We start from the raw sequence: 17,179 nt of genomic DNA on the forward strand, positions 1-17,179 counted from the left end.
GGAGGAGACAGGACCATCCCTTGTTTTGCTTCTGTGTTGCTCATATCCACATTATCCAGGACACTGGGCTTATCCACCAGCATATCTCTAGACCTTACCCCTTAAAAGCGATGATTGGATGGTATTGAAGGCACTAAAAAGAACTAATCTTTACAATGCTGCCAGCTTTGTGCAGATGGGAGTAAGCCTTGTAGAGCAGACAGATACTTGCATCTTCCATTCCAATATTTGTCAAATAGCCAAACTGCAGTGGGTCCAAGTGGTATTTCACAAGAGAACAAACATAGTCTAAGACCAACCTCTCGAAGATCTATGTAATCTGGAACATAAGGGCCACTGGTTTGTAGTCATTAGGTGAAGAGGTGCCTGCCTTATTTGGAACTGGAACAATTTAAGGTGTTTACCACATCAGTGGGACTTTATGGAGCCTTAGTGACACACTGAACTGCTTGCAGAGGACACCACAAAGTTGGTCTGCCCAGGCCTTAAGAACTTGAGGTCTGCCTCCATCTAGATACATGGCTTTTCCTGGCTATAGCCTCCACAGTTGTCTTCTCACTTGGCCAGCAGTTATGAATAGTCCATAATCACAAGAGGGTGGATTCACCGCTATGCATACTAGCTGAAGTGGTCATAGCAAAGGGTCTGATTGCTTGTGTCAATGTGATATTTCAGTTTTTATTTTTAATAAATGTGCAAAATTTGTAACGTCGTGTTTTTGCTTTGTCATTCTGGGGTATTGAATGTTTCTTGATGTGGGGAAAAAATTCATTTTAATGATTTTAGCACAATGTTGCAAATTAGTAAATTGTGAAAAAAAAGTTAAGGGGTCTGAATTCTTTCTGAATACAGCGTATGTGTATATATACACATACATTAAAAAATTAATTCAGGTTGTCAATGATATTTCAGATTCTCACATGGAGCGGCTTGCCATCGACGAAGGGCAAAGCTGAGCAACACGGAAATGCTCCTACACTAACTGAACAAGTGGGCTTGTGACTTATCATATTGAACAGCGACTGGCTCAGTCTCTTAGTCTTGCTGCACTTCCTTACAAGGGTTAACTTGAACTTGCCATTGATCTAAATGTTCAGTACAAACAAGATACATTTTTGGTGCTGCATGCAAGTTTGGAGGCAGTTTCTTGTGGAAATAGAAGACCTCTGTCTTGGAAGGTTCAATTTTATTTGCCAAATGCAGCTTAAGCAACTATTGATATTGTTTCAGTAATGTTATAATCATTACTTAACATAACTTGTAAGCTCAAGTATACTAAGTGTTTGACTCTGTCTGCTATCAAATTTCTCTGTGGTAAGCACGCAAGTACAATGTCTGCTATACAGTAGATGTGGCTGCCTGAGGAAAGAGGCAATACACATTTGCTCTTCTAAACCTTCTCGGCCTGTTGGAAGTTTTTCGAACATCATCACATATATCTAACAGATGTGAATCTATTTGCTTGATGTTGTAACGAGTTCTACTCATGGTTCACACCTGTGTAAAGCAGCATCTGTTGTGACTTGGATTAAAGGTAACAGTGAGCTACAAATAATGAAAGGTGTTTTTCTACATAATTCTGGATGTATATACTTAAAAAATAATTACATTTCAGTTGTAAATGAAAACATAATGCTTAATGTTTTGCCTCACAGGTTTCCATTTGTTCCTCACAGGTTTTCTCAAGGGTGTCGTGTTTCCTCCCACATTCCAAATACATTGAGGTTAGTTTATTGGCCGATTATATATTGTCCTGTGTGGATGTGTGCATTAATGTACCTTGTGATGAACTGTTGTGTCCTCTAGACTTTTTACTTACCTTTTGGCTGCTGTTGCTGTTGTGAAGTAAGTGGGATGAGAACATGGATAAATAGATGGGCAAATCAAATTGTGACATACAGTTACTTAGTGCATTGTGGTCTGTGGTTTAAGTGATAATCCTCCCGTTACTTCCTGATTATATCATGACATAAGACACTCATTTCAAAGAAATGGCATTCTTACATCAGCTCTTGCATTGATAGCTGCCCTTCAGGAGACATTGTCCTAGGCAGTATTCACAATGCCATTTGCTTTTTGTAGGCAACCCAATCTTCATTTAACCACAAAACGAGAACAAAAAATGGGATGACCAAAATAATTACTACAAGTAAATCTCCTACTATAACTTGTATAAAGGGAAAATGGTATATCCCTGTTTAATTTTACAGCAGTGCAGTGGCTCACAATGGGAGTTCCAGATCTCTATCACTACAATATATTCTTTAATTTAGTCCACTTTTGCAGATTTCAGGAGAAAAAAAATCAAATTTTTCTGAAATCTAATAGTTAAGTGGAATCTTTTGCCTCAAGACAGAAATACAGAATTGTAACTTACAAATAAATCAGAGTCACAGAGGTTAATAGCCAATAGCTCACCTCATCTCATGACTTTATGATCCAGAATTTGATGATTCTACGCAAGATACTGAAGAGTTGAAAATTGTATTCTGCTGTGTCTCATTTCCAACAAATAGTTACTTAGCACAAAGCGGGGATTGCTGTTTGGTGCTAATTGTTTCATTCACTTTTATAATGCATCTCACCACATCTATTTTCATTTTTTTGTTATTTTTACAAACCAAAGTATGTATAATCTGTTTTTACAGAATGGTTTCCTCTTGCAACAGGTTATGGTTGTGTTCTCCAAACATAAAACACACGTTTGTTTCTCATTTATCATTTTAAGAGACTTTTCTCCTCTCCTATACATACAAAACCATTTTTCTTAACTTTCTACAGCCTTTCAAGGGCTTCCACATGTCATCATTCCACTTTCTATTTTTGATTCTCTAAGCAGAGTCAGGAAGAAGACTTTTCCTTTAGCTTGTGGCCTGTTCTTTTACTTGACATGGAATCACACAGACTTTTAGTGTTAAACTGCATACAAGGCAGTATTTTATCAAGGAATTAAACAAGACAGCTCCTAACCTCTGACGTTGCCATATGACCATCACATTTTAGTGACACGAAAAGAGAAAATGCAGATCACACCAGGTATTTAACGGTTAAGCCCTTGAGATTAAAGCATGAAGTTCAGCCAAAGCTAATAAAACTTGTGCTGTCAGATGATTTGTTAGCAGTGTTTGTACAGCCACCCGATGCAGTGTTGCAGTCGAGTGATTCTGGAATTTTCATATTTGCTGGCTACATAAATTTGTAATAGATGAAGATATCAATGTGTTAGACAGCAAAACTGTCAGCTACTGTTGTTTTTTTTTTTGGGTATGAATTGTTTTTCAGGTTAAATTGAGTCTTGTATTTTCCTCTGTACATTTAGTCAAGTCAGTTTTATTTCTAAAGCATATTTAAAAGAACAGAATTTACCCAATGTGCCACAGTTTCTATAAATACACCAATAAATACACTAACTGCCCACCTTATTTTATGTACACCTTGCTGGTACCAGATTGGACCCCCTTTTTCCTACAGAACTACCGTACTTCTTTGTGGCATAGATTAAACAAGGTCCTAGAAACATTCCTCAGAGATTTTGGTCCATATTGACATGATGGCATCAAGTAGTTGTTGTAGATTTGTTGGCGGCACATCCATGATGCAAATCTCCTGTTCCACCACATCCCAACGGTGCTCCATTGGATTTAGATCTGGTGACTGTGGAGGTCATTTGATTGCTTTGATTGATTTGATTGTCATGTTCAAGAAACCAGTTGGAGATGATTTGAGCTTTGTGACATGTTGCGATATCCTGCTTGAAGTAGCCATCAGAAGATGGGTACACTGCAGTCATAAAGGGATGGACATGGTCAGCAACAATATTCAGGTAGGCTGTGGCATTTAAACGATGCTCAGTTGATACTAAAGGGCCCAAAGTGTGCCAAGAAAATATCCCCCATGCCATTAGACCACCATCACCAGCCTAAACTATTGATACAAGGCAGGATGGATCCATGCTTTCATGTTGTTGTCTCTAAATTCTGACCCTACCATCCAAATGTCACAGTAGAAATCGAGACTCATCAGACCAGGCAACATTTTTCCAGTCTTCTGTTGTCCAATTTAGGTGAGTTTGTGTGAATTGTAGCCTCAGTTACCTGTTCCTAGTTGACAAGAGAGACACCTGGTGTGGTCTCCTGTTGCTGTAGCCCATCTGTTGCACCCAGTGTGGTCTCCTGTTACTGTAGTCCATCTGCTTCAAGGTTTAACAACTGCAGCTCACTGGATATTTTCCCATTTTATGGCCATTCTCTCTAAAACCTACAGATAGTTGTGTGTGAAAATCCCAGGGGAATAGCTATTTCTAAAATATTCAGACCAGCCCATCTGGCACCAACAACCATGCCGTGTTCAAAGTCACTTAAATCACCTGTTTTTACCATTCTGATGCTCAATTTGAACTTCAGCAAGTTGTCTTGACAATGTCTACATGCGTAAATATATTGAGTTGCGGCCATATGATTGGCTGATTAGATATTTTTGTTAACAAGTAACTGTACCTAATAAAGTGGCTGGTGAGTGTATATAGATACAGTAAATAAAAACACCAAAATATAAATACATACATACATACATAAAACATTAAAAATGCCTAAAAATCCTATAAAAGGGTGGACTATTCCAAAGCTTTGGGCCAGCTATTGCAAAATCACAGTTGCCTCTGAGCTTAAAGTTCAGACCTCAGCACGATCAGTAACTTCTGGTCAGAGGACCCAAGTGATGGGGAGGGAGAGTAAGGGTGTAAGAGGTCAGTAAGATAAGAGGAGGCTAAACCATTCAGACACTTAAAAACAAACAATACAATTTTAAACTCGGTCCTGTAGTGAAACAGGAAGCCCATGAAGAGAAGCTAAGATTGGTGTGACATGATTGCTTTTGTGCGTCTGTTAAGGAGCCTGGCTGCAGCGTTCTGATTAATTCCAGTGTATAGTGAGTTGCAATAGTCATTCCAAGATGAGACAAAGGCATGAATTTGTTTTTGAAAATCATCTGCAGAAAGGAAAGGTTTGACCTAATACCCTGAGCTGACAGAAACAGGCATTTACAATGGAGTTGATCTGTATTTCAAATTTGGGGGCATTAATCAAAAACCACGCCAAGATTTTTTGTGATGGGTTTACAGCAGGTTGTTAAAGGGCCACTATTACTTGCAAAAGCACAAGTAAGGTCAGAAGGTTCAAAACACACAAATTCTGTTTTTTGACATTTAAACTAAGGAAATGTAGTGACATTCATATGTTAATGTCCTTGTTAAAATATCCATCCATCCATCCATTTTCCAACCCGTTGAATCCGAACACAGGGTCACGGGGGTCTGCTGGCGCCAATCCCAGCCAACACAGGGCACAAGGCAGGAACCAATCCCGGGCAGGGCGCCAACCCACCGTAGCCTTGTTAAAACAGAATTTATAATATTCTTTTCTTTATCAATATAAATATTATTTACAATGTTGTATAATGTATGCTGCTTATAGAACTGGCCAGTTTTACCAATTTAAGGAGAAGGAAAATATTCAGGATTGTGGAAACTATAGATGAATAAAGCCAATCTCACACACCATGAAAATGTAGGAAAGGGTTATAGAGACAAAGCTTGGGGAAGAGACCACCATAAGGGAGGAGGAGCAGTTTGGTTTTATGCCAAGAAGAGGAACAACTGAGACAGTCTTTGCAATGAGATAACTTATAATGAAACAGCAAGAAAAATAAAGGTTTGCCTATGGTGTTTATTGATTTGGAGAAGGCTTATGGAAGGCTGCCACATCAAGATGTCTGGAGGTGCATGATGGTGAAAGGAGTACCAGAGAAGTATTTGAGAATTGTGCAGGATATGTATGAGGTAGTGAGGACTTGGGTTAAAAGCAGTGTTGTGGTAACAACTATGATCTCAGTTAGAGTAGGACTGCACCAACGATCTTCTTTAAGTCCTTACCTCTTAAATCTTGCTATAGATGTGTTGACTCATGGGAGAAAAGACCAATCCCCATGGTTCATGCTTTTTGGTGACAACAATGCACTGATCCAAAGCACAATGCAAAGACAAAAGAGGAGAGGCTTAGAGTCAACTCTGTGAATGTCCTTGAGTAGAAAAGGCCCAGACTTGAACTTAGTGAAGGTGTGGGAAACTTGTCACATTATACCAAAGAAGATTTCAGGCTGTAATTGCTGCCAAAGGTGCTTTAACAAAATGCTGTGCAAAGAGTCTGAATACTTGTATCAAAGTGATATTGCAGCTTTTTACTTTTAATACATTTGTAAAAAAAAAAAAAATTAAAATCCTGCTTTCACTTTATCAAACTGGAAGACTGAGTTTTGCTTGATGTGGGAGAAAAGTGAATTTAAGTGATTTGGTACAAGTCTGCAACATAACAAAATGTGAAAAAGGTCTGAATACATTCTGAATCCACTGTAAATACACACAGTGTACAGAAGCAATCAAGAAGGCTAATAGGATGTTAGGTTACATGATACGATGTATAGAGTAAAAGGCAAAGGATGTTATATTAGCTATATAGCGTAGTAGTGATGCCTCATCGGGACTACTGTGTGTAGTTTCATTTCCATATTGCAAAAAGAAATAACAGCACTAGAGAAAGTACAGAGAAGAGCAACTAGGTAGGCAGTGTAGTGTAATGGTTAACACTTTGGACACTCAAATCCTGCTACTGACACTGCGTGGCCATTGGCAAGTTACATCACCTGCCTGTGCTCCAGTTGGAAAAAGTAAAAGAAATGTCATCAATTGTCTTTCAAATGTAAGTTGCTTAGGAAATGACGCCAGCCAACTAGGCAAAATTCTAGGACTGTGACTTATGTGGAAAGATTAAAGGAATTGGGCCTTCAGTTTAAGTTAATGGACATTAAGAGATGGCACGAATGAAGTGTTTGAAATTTTGAAATTAACTAGTATTGTGGATCTCAATTATTACTTGAAATGAAGTTTTTCAGAAAGAACACTGGAAATGAATAGGAACTTGGTAAGGGTACACTGTTTTTTTTCTTCACTCAGAGAACCAATGGTATATGGAATAAAGTACCAAGTAGTGTGACAGAGTGGTAGTTTTAAATTCGACTCATTGTTATATTGGTAAAAATTATGGCAATAGGTTTGGTGAACTTTTTTGAGCTGAATGACACGTTGGCATCAAAATTGTTCCAATGTCATTTTCTTTGTCTAATACCTTGATATTTTTACTTCTTTTTGCCCTTACAGGTTTCAAACAAGCCTATCATCTGACCTAGAGTGGCAGCAACGCGATCGATGCATTGAGACGACAATAGTAACTGAGGTGCAACGTGATCCTCGAGCTGGCTCGATGCCTATCCTAGAAGAAGCACAGGTGGATCCACGCAAGTACTCCCACAGCAGCTCAGAGCGTTTTCTAGAACATTCACATTCTTCATTGGAACGAGCAGGAACAGGAGACTCTGATTATGGGAGATCTTGTGACTACAAAGTGGGTTCACCTTCCTACCTGGACAAGCTGCTATGGCGAGATGGAAAACTTCATCACTACTCTGAACCCAAGCTTATTCTGGACCTCTCACACTGGAAGCGCAATAATTTTCCAGAGTCGGGTGGCGGAAGTGACAGAAGTGGAAGGAGACAAGGTGGAGGGATGGTTGATCAAAGTGATCACACTTCTGACCTCTTTTCAGAAATATCTCGTTGGGTGGAAAGTACCCAGGATAGATTTGAAATCTCTAGTCCTCCACCACTTATGCCTGCCCCGGAGATCCAACATGAAACAGTCCAGACTTCCTCGGACTCTCCCTTCTTGACTTCATCTGCGGCAACTTCAAAACTTGCTAATGGGACAGAGGCCGAATTTGACTTGGATGTATTCATTTCCCGGGCTCTGAAGCTCTGCAGCAATCCTGAGGAACATACTGATAACCGCTTGACAGATATAAATGGCTCTTGCATCCAAGAACACCCACAAGAACTGGTACCAACTGATGTCTTCCAGAGAGAGCGATGGTAGAAAGGTTTTGGGGTGTGTTTGATTCTTTTGCGGGTGTGTTTGAAAAGAGCCATTCAAGTCTTGGCTGGTGTCAGTATGTGTTGAGACAAAGTATGGCCAAGACAGATACAGAATTAGAAGCAGTACAAGCAAGGCACATTCTGAAAGTGAATAAAAAAGTTTGAACACAAGAATTGTAATGATAGCAAAAATAATATCCATTTGTGGAAAATGACTTAAAAGGTAATCATCGTGATGCTTCAAAATTCAGGCTGGCCTGTAAATAGAGCCACTCGGCAAGATTTAAAAATTTGCAAGACTATTCTGAAGTTTAGGAAATAAACTGTTTATGAAATGCTTGCTAGCTCTGATATACCCAGTTCTATTTTCGGGAATCTTTTACATTTGTAACAATAATTTTATAAATTATGTAAGTGGTTAAAAAAGGATTTGAGGGCCTTTTACTATGTGTGTAGTTGAGGATCACATGAAGACAGGGCCCCACTACTCTACATGTACCGCTTGACATACTGTGAAGGAAGGCAAATATACTCAGTATGGTAAACTTGAAAAGTAGCTGAATAAAATAAAAACGCTACCTCCTTTATGATGCAACATAAAAAACAGATCTGCAGATACTTTGAGCCAGGGCCGGAGATGTCCTTTAACTATCATGCAGAACAAAATTTCTTCAGAGTTTTCCTAAGCAGCTTCATTGTGAAGCTTTTGATCTTCTTTCATCAGTTCAGGTACAGTAAATGAGCTTTTTATAACCTTTCTGAGCATGGATGGTTGAGGAGGTCATTCCAGATTTGTTAGACCTTCTTTAGATGCTGCTTTCAGGAGTGCCAAAGCATGTACTAAATGCACCTGCACCAGTAGGCCACACTACATTTGCTGTCTTTCTTGATTGATGTGTTTATTTAGTTCATTGCAGGGCTTATATGCTTATTTATTGGAAGTTCTTGTTCCCAGCACCTGTGGACTTACCGCGTTGAGACAGAAATTATTTTCCTGTAGTTGATACCACAGAAGACTGAATTACTGGGGAACTGTAGAAAAGACAAGAAAAATGAAGATTTGTTTGGTTAAACTGTGACAGTAGGTCAGAGTACATGGCTTGATTCTACAGAGATGCCTTCTTCCACTAGATCATCGCAAAATGATTGTATACAAGAACAACTTAGCCACCCGAGGAAGATACGCTTCCAAGATGGACTAAGCTTTACTGTGTGTTTTTATATATTCTTCAAATTTCTCACAAATTATTATATATGCCTAACTCCAGACGTGGCATTGCTGGAAGAATCTCTGACATTGTATACAGGAGAATTATAACCAGTATCCATTTTATTAGACAACATGTGTTAAAGAGCCTTTAATACAAAAGCTTATTTCTACCACTCAAAGAAATTGTTTATTGCCTTATCCACCACCCCCCATTCTATAGAAGTATCGTGTTACTTTGCTAAAATATTACATTATTTTGCAAACGAATTTCCTTATTTTGCAATAAATATTGAATTATTTCACAAAGATATTACCTGGTGTTGTCAGTAACATCGTGCAAACAAGAAATGAACAAATATTATAGGTATACATTTAATTCTTCATATGCTGAGGGATAAATTGAACCCACCCAGTGTAGGGTCACAGAGAGCCAGTAATCATCACAGCAGCACTGGGTGTAAGGCAAGAAGCAAATGCGGTGGTTGGTTCACCTGTCCATTTGCAGGGCACAACCTTACAGCCAATCAGAAAAGAGTGTGCTGTGTGCAATCCAATAGCAGGAACCTATAAATAAAGTGTCAGTTTAGTCTTAATCCAGCTATTTAATAATAATAATTCTTTACATTTACATAGCGCATGTGAGATGTTACTTAGAGCAGTTGGCAATAGCTTTGTGAAATAAGGCAATAAATATTGCAAAGTAATGAAGTACTTATTGTAAAATAACACAATACTTTTGCAAAACAATGCAATAATATACTGTGTATTTTTTATTGAGAGCCGGGAATAAGCTTCTGTACCTTACTGCTATAACACGTTGATTATAAAATTTGTCATTCTAGTCAGTTTAACTAGTTTAGTTTCTTTATAAATTTCCAATGTTTTATGTAATTAAACAGATGTTTAAAAACTATTTTTCCTGATGGACAGGGCTATAGTTTAACAGTTTGCCAATTGTGCCATGTAAGATTAAAATTAATTGAAGTTAATGTATAGTAAGGAGATACAAATTTCAAAATATTTTAATACCTGAAGTGAACACTCAGGACACAGTTTTGAGCACATTTGTAATAGTATAGTCTGTATCAAAAAGTGGATCAATAATACATTGCCATGGCAAAACAGCTCACATAACTTATTGGATATGCTATTTGTTTGTTTCCTTGAACATTCACTTTTATTTGTTGTGGTCATCCAAGGGAACGAAGGGTCGGAAGACAAGATAAACATTGGGGTGTCAACTCATCTTTACCAATTTACTTGTGAAATTGAAAAATAAACAGAGCTCAATAGCTCAAGTGCTAACAAAAATGTCACCCTCTGCCATTGTAACAAAAAAGGTCACTGCAGTGGCTCTGCAGGCGCTCTGCCTCCTCTGTTCCCCAGTCAACCAATAACACCTCCTTCTGGGCAGTTGGGCTTTTAAAGGTCCTGCGACCAAAAGGGGTGGAGTCAGTTGCCCTCACTGGGCATTTTGTTCTGCATTGTGGAGGCAAACAAAGACATCACATTTAGCAGCAGTGCCCATTCTCAGCCCGGGGTGGTATTACATACCTGGGAGGAACCACAGTGGTGACCCTCTCAGTCATGGGTTACACTTTTTCTTTTGTAGCAGAATTTCACATTTTACCAAAATCATAGCATAATGATTTTGGATTAGGTGCTTTGGACGTATATTTATAATAAATAAGTAGATTGAGTTTTCAGCCATTGGGTCCCCAGTTCAAATCTGTTTGTGGATGTTTCCTTAAGGAGTCCCAGCTTCCCCTTTCTGTCTGGAGACCTTGTCCTTGTTGTTCAGTCTCTGCATTTCCAACACCCCAAATGTTATAACAAGAGTTTGAAAGTTGATGCATTTAATACATTTGCTGTTGAAAAACAAATAATGATAGCTTCGTCGAGTGACTGGCACCTCGTCTATGGCAGCTCCTTACATTATGCCCAATGCTGCCTGTGCTCTGGGTCCATGCAGCCCTTAAATTGGATTAAGCAGGCTTGAAAATTGGATACACAGATAAGTTAAAGTTAATAGGAGAGTACCTAATAGAAAAAGAATCAAACTTTCCCTAAATAAACTCATTAAAAAGTTCAAGTGCATGGTAGCTCAGAGATTCACACTACTGCTTAAAGGCCCCAGTGGTCTGTGACTCCAGTGCGCTGTCCCTGTCTGTGTGAAGTTGGCACAATGGCTTTTTCTCCACAATTCCAAACACATGCATGGCACATTAGCTGATCATTTCAGCTGGCCCTGCATGTGCGAGGAGGGCTGTCAGTGGACTGCCATCCCACCAGGGTTGGTTCCTACCTTACAGATGATATTACCAGTGGAAGCAGCAGTGGCACTGATTGGGATTAAGCAGAAAAAAATCCTGGAGCTTATTTTAGTAATATTAGTTATTTTATTTGTGCAAACTAACATTTTTTCATTGATTATATATTTAAATGCTTTGAAGATTTATGATTCTTTGCATTTTATGGAAAGATATTTTGTAGTTCTTAATATCATAGTATTGTCGCTTGCATCTCTGCTTCTCTTCAGTATAAAGGCCATGTCACACTACATTCAGACGTTCTGTCCATCCTTCCATTATCTAACCCGCTATGTTCTAACTACAGGGGAACGGGGGTCTGCTGGAGCCAATCCCAGCCAACACAGGGTGCAAGGCAGGAAACAAACCCTAGGTAGGGCACACACACACACACACACGCACACCAAGCACACGTTAGGGACAATTTAGAATCGCCAATGCACCTAACCTACATGTCTTTGGACTGTGGGAGGAAACCGGAGTACCCGGAGGAAACCCACGCAAACATGAGGAGAACATGCAAACTCCACATAGGGAGGACCCGGGAATCAAACCCAGGTCTCCTAACTGCGAGGCAGCAGCACTACCACTGCACCACCGTGCCGCCCCAGATTTCATTTACATAATCTTAGCGACTCGGAGTCAGTCGCCGGTGCTCACCCATGAAAGTTAGTCGTGCAGTTTGACATTCCCAGGAACTCGGTCCACAATTCGCCCAGACAGAAGTCGTAGGGCTGACAACCAGTGGCCACTCAGGCCAAAGTGCAGTTCATATAGTGCAGATATGAAGAATCTGGAACTTTGGGCCTGACAGATTGAAGAGAGACTCATCTGTCTAATGTCTTGTGTTTTACATAAAATAACAGAATAGAAAAAGAAGGACAGAGATTGCAGCTGAACTCCTCATAAGTGTTAAGCCTTCACACAGACGCCAGTCAGTTCTCTCAGATAGCACGTTATTGGCTATCAGAAAAAGGGGCCAGCTTGCAAAAAGTTAGAAATGTGAAATTGCGCATGGAAAGTCATCACGGAGTTGCGTCATTTATCATGTCCTGTGATTTTCAGTCATGTAATCTGACAGTGAAATTAGCAGCCACAGTTGTCAAGTTTGACATCCCCCCTGACTGGAAGTTGTGTGATGTTTAACATAAGACAGGCATGTTTTCCAACGTGTTTAATCTAATTCAGGGCTTTAGAGGGGTGTCCGCCGGAGCCTATCCTGGCAGCATTGGCTGCAAAGAGGCAGACGGCTGGGCACCATTTCATGACAGATTTTAGATTATATACACATTATATTCAGCCAACAAACTATGCAGAGGAAATGGCTTCATATGTACCCAACTAGGTGTACTGTATGTCACTCCAGTGTGAAAGGAAGTTTCAGATAAAGAAATGCTTTTTATTGTGAAGAACTAGAAATGTAAACCCACTGTGTTTTCATAGCAGCCAAGAATGTCGTGAACTAACTTCAAATGACATTTTACCAGAAATAAAGGAGAGAACAAAAGGGTGGCCGTGAGTTCACTGAAAAATAAATGAGGTGAAGCTTTGGCCTACAGTCGCCAACCCGGAGAAACAGCAACAGCATCTCACTTTATTTCTGAAGGCTTCCCAAGAGATGAAGTGCCTCTGCTAACCTTACTTTTGTTCTCATTTGAGTGCCATTTTCATTTATATTGATCGATTAGCTCAGCAAACACTCTTACTGGTTTCTTTAAGTATTTTTTTCAGTTTACCATCTTAGATGTACTGTATGTGTGTTGCCTGTTTTATTCATTACATATCCTTTATGCTTTATTCGTGTATACAGTTGATAATGTAATAAAAAAAAAACAAAGACATTATAAATCTTTGGGGCACCCCAAGGCCAACCCTGTAAACTGTGAAGAAAACTCATGTTTAAAATACATTAAAAAAGCAAAAGAAAAACATTATAAAGATGTGAGTCTCAAAATAAACTGCTCAAGATGACTCAAGTGACATCAGCGATGTCATGGTCATCAACTTCCAGTCTGCAGAAAGAGGAAGAGAACAGGCATCAGTAGACAGCGCCATCTGGCTTTCTAGTGGGAAATTACAATTATCTGAGCCCTTAAACTGTACCCCATGTGCACAGAGTGACAATATATACAAACTTGAAGACCGCTGGAAAAGTTCCCGGGGATTTCAAAACCTTGTCCTTAAATCATGGGCCATGTTTAATTATCTCACAGTCCATCCATCCATTTTCCAACCCGTTGAATCCGAACACAGGGTTATGGGGGTCTGCTGGAGCCAATCCCAGCCAACACAGGGCGCAAGGCAGGAACCAATCCCGGGCAGGGCGCCAACCCACCACAATTATCTCACAGTGCCTAAACAAATATTCACCCCCTCACAGGTTTTCCCATTTTATTGTTATACAACACTGTCACGTCAGGTTATTTTCTAACCCGCTTCATCCAGACCAGTGTTGCTTTGGAGTGTATCCCAGCTAGCTGAGCATGCATGGCAGGAACAAACCCTGGACAGGGCGCCAGCCCATCGTAGGACGAACTCACACACACACAAACACACACACAAGGGTCAATTCACCTAACACTACTGGTCTTTGGACAGTGGGAGGAAACCCATGTAGACACAGGGAGAACATGCCAACCCCACACAGGGGGGGCCGAGGACGCTACCCCTGGTGTCCTTACTGCGAGGCAACGGCACTACCGTGTTGCCCTTATACAAAACTGTATAATGTATAATATATTATTCATTATTTTCTGTTTGCTATTTGTAATTCATTTTGATCACTTTACAGAGATCTGTTTTCACTTTGACATTAAAACGTTTTACTGTTGATCAATGAGTGCATTTACATGAACACACAAAACCGGGATAAGGTAAATTACCTTGTTACTTAAAAAAAAAACATTTACATGAGCAAGTCCACCTATAGATTTCTCCCTTGACAAAACGTTCCAATGTCACTAAAATGCAAAAAAAAAAATGATTTCATGTCCTGATCAGTCACCATAAATCCGAAAAGAAGCAAGGTGCCCGTGTTGGCACATTTTGAATGGGTCTGTGTGGGCTTTTATTCACAAATTCCAATCACATGCATGTTAAATTAATTGATCATCTCAGTTGCCCCATAAATACGAGGAGGGCAGTCAATGGACTGACACCCCACCAGGGTTGGTTCTTACCTTACAGGTGATTTTGCCAGTAGAGGCTGCAGTGGCCTGAACTGGATTAAGTAATTGTAGTTAATTTAAACATATTTCCATTGATTATATATTTAAATGCTTAACATATTGAATCAGTCTTAGCATTTGCAATAAACATACATGTACACACAAAGCCCAGGATAAAAAGTTTACAGGCGCAAGTCCACCTATGGATTTTCCCCTTGCCAAGACGCTCCAATGTCATTAAACTTTCAAAAACTAAGAATTAAATGTCGTCATCCAAAAACGAGCTTGAAGTCTCTTTCTCCCAGGCAGTGTGGTGAACATTACTTTTAAAAGAAACTAAGTTATATAACTGATTACTTACAAGTGAACTGTTATATAGTTATTTATTATAAAATGTAATGGGTAAACAGTGCATTACTTTTGCATTACTTTTTCTTCTTCTGTATGAAAAACTGCATGTTTGACTGACCAGCTTTTGCTATTAAATCCTAAATCCATATATGAGCCTTCATTAAACCGACCAGAAACACATCGTGGCCTGCAGGGGGCAGCACCAGCTCCTCAAACTCGACCCAGACAGACACAGCAACATTTTTATTCAGCTGGGAAACACTTTTCAAATGTTTCCCTCCAATGCACAGAATAATAAAGCACTCAGTAATAAACGGCCCTCAGCAACGCCTTCTTCTTCTTCCCTGTCTCTGTCCTTCTGCCTCCACTCCTTGGATGAAAAGCTTCATCCCTCTTCCTCCCGACTCGGGCTCCCGGAATGAAGGCAGCGGGCATCTTCCATGTTATCCCTGGAAGTACTTCTGGTGTTCCCAAACCTTGGCCCGGGAGCACTTCTGGCTAAGGCCGGAGCCCCACGAAGTAAGACTCCTCTGTCCATGCAGCTCCCACTGAACCCAACAATTTCTGTGCTGCCATCTAGCAATCCAGGGGAATTAATGCCCAGTGCATGCGCATTCCATTATGAAGGCATCCCAGCCAGGTAAGGATCCTGGCTGTCCGCCACAACAGCCAGACGTGAGCATTGTTTTGTGTTTTATAAATACATTTAGCCCTTCTTGTGCTGAGAAGTTTGTCACATTCATACCCTTTACGTTCCCAGCTTACACCTCCAATGATTCGGGGTTCAAACACTGGCCGCTGCATTACCCGATCTCTTTATTTCGACGTGTCTATAGCAGATAGCTAAATGAAAACTTTATTAATATGTTTCTGTTACTGGATTGCATGCAGCACACTCTTTTTTACTTGGCTGCATGACTGAGGCCTGCAAAGGAGCAGCATAGCTGTATGGGTGCTTTTTGTTTTGCACTCAGTGCTACTGCAAATTCAACAACAACGCAGGGGTCTTTAGTTCAATAGAATAAGCAGTGCATTAGGATACTCGTTACTTTAACAAGCAACCAGACTACTTCACACACATTACTTTCATTAGTTTACATGGGCAAATGTGCAGATACCGCATTTAGTTGGTGAAATATGTCGTCAAACTTTGCAAATACTTTGTTTTGACTTTACAATTAGGATATGTAAGTTAAGCATGGGCGGCATGGTGGCGCAGTGGTAGTGCTGCGGCCTCGCAGTTAGGAGACCCGGGTTCGCTTCCCGGGTCCTCCCTGCGTGGAGTTGGCATGTTCTCCCCATGTCTGCGTGGGTTTCCTCCGGGCGCTCCAGTTTCCTCCCACAATCCAAAAACATGCAGGTTAGGTGGATTGGCGGTTCTAAATTGGACTTGGTGTGTTTGTGTGTGTCCTGCGGTGGGTTGGCACCCTGCCCAGGACTGGTTCCTGCCTTGTGCCCTGTGTTGGCTGGGATTGGCTCCAGCAGACCCCTGTGACCCTGTATTCGGATATAGCGGGTTAGAAAATGGATGGGTGGAAGTTAAGTATGCCATGGTCAGCCAGTTCTAGCCATTTACCTCTTGTGGCCAAAATAGACTCCAGCCCCCCTTGGTTAGATAACAACAGAATGGCTGTTTTTGTTAGGACAGGTGAGACAGACTCTCTATTTAAATGGCAAAGAAGATGGCTGATGTTAAATTTGGAAAATAGGGTTTACATGTGACAGAATACCAGCAGCTGCCGTTACCTTTTTTTTAGCCTTCTCCAGATAAGACACTACACAAAAGAATAGTTGAAATGATACATTCATTATTAGGAGAAAGGGCCAGCCTGTGTGGCACATGCCATATATGACAAAGGAATACCCACGTGCACTGACTCCCCTTCATCACCAATTGCTCACCATGTATGTTTTAATTTTTGTAGCACTATATAACTGTGTGCAGTGGGCTGGCGCCCTGCCCAGGGTTTGTTTCCTGCCTTGTGCCCTGTGTTGGCTGGAATTCTCTCCAGCAGACCCCCTTGACCCTGTAGTTAGGCTATAGCAGGTTGGATAATGGATGGATGGATATAACTGTGGCCAACATAGGATCAACATTTAAGCAAGTAGAGGTCTCATTTTGTTCCTCTTTTGTATTTTTCAAGTCATCGGTAAATCTACA

The 17,179-nt window shown here is 40.3% G+C and overlaps 1 protein-coding gene across 2 annotated transcripts in view; it reads left to right on the top strand.

Annotated features, from left to right (window-relative positions):
• The window catches only part of mapk4 (mitogen-activated protein kinase 4), a 225,097-nt gene extending 213,289 nt beyond the window's left edge, over positions 1–11,808 (top strand). The window contains exons 6-7 of one of the 2 annotated variants that reach the window (XM_039750397.1): positions 1,677–1,724; positions 7,211–11,808. In XM_039750397.1, coding sequence (XP_039606331.1) covers positions 1,677–1,724; positions 7,211–7,982 — 820 coding nt within the window. In that variant the 3' untranslated portion in view covers positions 7,983–11,808. The remainder of the gene's footprint in view (positions 1–1,676; positions 1,725–7,210) is intronic. The other variant, XM_039750398.1, reaches the window with a different exon arrangement.
• The last annotated feature ends 5,371 nt before the right edge of the window (positions 11,809–17,179 follow it).

This window comes from Polypterus senegalus, chromosome 4 (assembly GCF_016835505.1).
Source record: "Polypterus senegalus isolate Bchr_013 chromosome 4, ASM1683550v1, whole genome shotgun sequence".
Lineage (NCBI taxonomy): Eukaryota > Metazoa > Chordata > Cladistia > Polypteriformes > Polypteridae > Polypterus > Polypterus senegalus.